General features: G+C 68.1%; 2 protein-coding genes across 2 annotated transcripts in view; one reads left to right on the forward strand and one right to left on the reverse strand.

Annotated features, from left to right (window-relative positions):
- The window catches only part of MAN1B1 (mannosidase alpha class 1B member 1), an 8,019-nt gene extending 7,097 nt beyond the window's left edge, over positions 1 to 922 (forward strand). Inside the window, 1 exon segment of the mRNA XM_015572343.1 lies at positions 58 to 922. Within this exon segment, the coding sequence (XP_015427829.1) occupies positions 58 to 301 (244 nt within the window). The 3' untranslated portion in view covers positions 302 to 922.
- Positions 923 to 1,971: 1,049 nt separating this feature from the next.
- Positions 1,972 to 2,961, reverse strand: part of DPP7 (dipeptidyl-peptidase 7) — a gene marked incomplete at its 5' end in the record, with an annotated part of 3,423 nt that continues 2,433 nt past the window's right edge. The window contains 5 exon segments of the mRNA XM_015572386.1: positions 1,972 to 2,167; positions 2,170 to 2,193; positions 2,261 to 2,332; positions 2,570 to 2,634; positions 2,741 to 2,897. Of these exon segments, the coding sequence (XP_015427872.1) occupies positions 2,060 to 2,167; positions 2,170 to 2,193; positions 2,261 to 2,332; positions 2,570 to 2,634; positions 2,741 to 2,897 (426 nt within the window).

A 2,961-nucleotide genomic window follows, 5' to 3' on the forward strand; every position in this document is an offset into this window, starting at 1 on the left:
CCCTCAGTGCCCCCATTCCAGGCCCTGCCAGGCCGTGCCGCTGCCCTGAGGAGGGAGCGGCTGTGCCCACGCAGTGACCCTGCCTGCGCTCTTCCAGGTCCCCTCCGGTGGCTACTCCTCCATTAGCAACGTCCAGGACCCGCACAACCCACAGCCCAGGGACAAGATGGAGAGCTTCTTCCTGGGGGAGACGCTCAAGTACCTGTTCCTGCTCTTCTCTGACGACAGGGAGCTGCTCAGCCTGGACTCCTACGTGTTCAACACCGAGGCCCACCCCCTGCCCATCTGGGCCCCCGCGTAGGGCAGGCCCACGGGGCGCTGCCCTGGGGTCTCACTTCTGCTGTTGGAGGGGCCTGGCAGCAGGGCCCGGGCCCTGGATAGGCCCACCCTCCTTGGACCTTGGCCGTGTGGTGTCGGCCCAGCTGGACAGCAGGCCAGGAGGCAGCTGGGCCGGGCCATACCCGGGCCGTGAGGCGCTGGGTTGGCCGCAGGCAGCAGGTGTCTGCCCAGCTGTGTTCCCTCGGGACATCGGGACCAGGAGGGAGACCAGCGCTGCGCTCAGGGGTCCCGTCCACGGGCCGCCTCCTTCCTGAGGATCTCAGATCACGGCTCACATTCCTGAAACCTGGACGCCCTGCCAGCCAGCGCACGGGCCTCGGGGGGACCAGCCTCGGGGTCCCCAGGCCCACGTGTTCAGGGCAACAGCGAGGGACCAGAGAACAGCTCGGCCTCGGGGTCTGTCTGCGGCCCTGTCCTGTCCGAGGTCTCGGGGTGTCTGTAGCCCCACTGGCCGGGGCACCTGGCTGGCTGTGCTGTTTACGTGTTGGACTCAGGGATCCCACGGGGGCGGCGGGCAGGTGTGCCCTGCGCCGGCCTCCCGATGGGACGGACCTTCACTCGGGATAAAGTAGATCTGCTCCGCGCTGCTGTGTGCGCGCGCGTGTGTGTGGGTGCATGTGCATGCATGTGTGTGCCCATGGGTATGTGTATGCACCCGTGTGTATGTGTGTGCCCGTGTGTGTATGCGCCCGTGTGTGCATGTGTGTGCGTGCCCGTGGGTGTGTGTATGCACCCGTGTGTATGTGTGTGCCTGTGTGTGTATGCGCCCGTGTGTGCATGTGTGTGCGTGCCCGTGGGTGTGTGTATGCACCCGTGTGTATGTGTGTGCACGTGGGTGTGTGTATGCACCCGTGTGTGTGTGCGCGCGCGCATGTGGTGTGGCACCTGGCACGGGTGGGTGGGGCATTGGGCTGGTCACCCTCCCCATCCGCTGAGCTCAGGACCCGCGGGCACCTCTCACCCCAGGTGCTGCTTTCCCGGACGTGGTCTTGAGGGGGCCCCTCCCCTCCGGCAGCTCCCACCTCAGGGCTGACAGTTCGTTTCCACAGAGACCACCCCCGGCCTTGCCTGGGTCCCGGCCCCAGGGCCCTCCGCCCTGTTCAGCTGGCAGCCCGTTGCCCTCAGCGTCTTCAGGAAATGCTCTTCGCTCTGGAGCCAGGCCTCTCCGAGGAGACGCAGCTCTGCCAAGGTCTGGGCTCCCAGGGGCCAGGGCCTTCGGACATGGACACATGCCCTTGACTCCCTGCAGGTCCAGGGCCCAGCCCGCCTCTCCTGGGTCAGAAAGCTGCAGGCCTGGCCCTGAAGTGGCCTCTGCGCCCGCCCCCGTGCAGGCCCCATGGCTGAGGGTGGGCTCCTCTGCAAGAGGTTGGGCCTGAGGCACCTCTGCCCAGGCCCAGGGCCTCCAGAGATGGACGGGAGGGGGGAGGGGCGGGGCTCCTGGGGAGCATCCCTTGCTGGTGGTGACATTGAAAACAGAGGAGGGAGGTGGAGTCGCTGGGTTGGCCTCCGGTGTTTGGCGTCACAACTCAGCTGGCCCATGAGAGCAGGCCCCCATAGCCGACAAACAGCAAACTTGGGGGTTCAGGACTGTTTTATTGTGACTGATGATGGGGAAGGTTGGGCACGCGTGCCCCACGTCCTCTCCCTCCTCCATGGGACTTGGCGAGGCCCCTGCATTGCTCAGCCCCCCCCCAGCACGCGCCCTGGAGTCCTCGGGGTCCTAGCGGGGGGGGCGCCCCTCGTCCTCGGAGACTCCGTGCTGCGCCCGCCTGGCCTCCTCCACCCACTGGCCGATGAGGGCGGCCTCCAGCTGGCGTGCCTCGCGGACGGACGGGGGGGCGGCCGGGTGAGTCGGGGGGGGGTCAGCGGCCGGCCAGGTCCAGCCAGGGCCGGGCAGGCCAGCACCCTCCCAGCGGCTGTACCTGAGGTCCAGGTGATGCGCTCCCCCTCGGATGGTGATGGCCAGGACGGAGGCACTCAGGTTCCTCTGGATCTGTCAGTCAGACGCCCGTCAGGTGTGCGGGGGGCGGGGGCTCCGGCAGCCAGCCCCCAGCCCTGCACAGGCTGCACGTGCCGCGGGGGTGCAGCTAGAGCAGTAACCACAGGAGGCTGTGCAGCCTCGACTGGCCTCACTGGAGAGGAGAGGCGACCCCATCAACCAGGAGGGTGAGGAGGTGCAGACCGGGTGTGGGTGTGGCCCAGCCCCATGGGGAGCCCCGCAGGGACTCACCCCGCCCCCTGCCCAGGGGTCCAGGTCACCGTTGGAGAAGATGATGTTGCTGGCGGCTCTGAGGTCTGGAAGGGACAGAGTAGGTTGGGGGGACCAGGTGGGGCCCCGAGTTCAGTGAGCTGTGGGGCAGGCAGCTCAGACCCCCAGCTCAGCCCCCGCCCCCAACCTCACCGCCCCCCCCGAAGTTGGTGTGCAGCCAGTCCTTCCGGGGCCACACGCCCCAGGTGTCCAGGCAGTACTGCTGGCGGAGCTGCTCCGTGAAGGGCAGCGCGGGGAAGAGGTCCGTCTGGTTGTTGCTGGAGAAGGTCAGGCTCATCTCCGTGCAGGCCTGTGGGCAGCCTCACTCAGCACCCACCCCGCAGTCCCAGGGGGCCCCCCACCCCGCAGTCCTA

Source organism: Myotis davidii, unplaced genomic scaffold, assembly GCF_000327345.1.
Source record: "Myotis davidii unplaced genomic scaffold, ASM32734v1 scaffold609, whole genome shotgun sequence".
Taxonomy (NCBI): Eukaryota; Metazoa; Chordata; class Mammalia; order Chiroptera; family Vespertilionidae; genus Myotis; species Myotis davidii.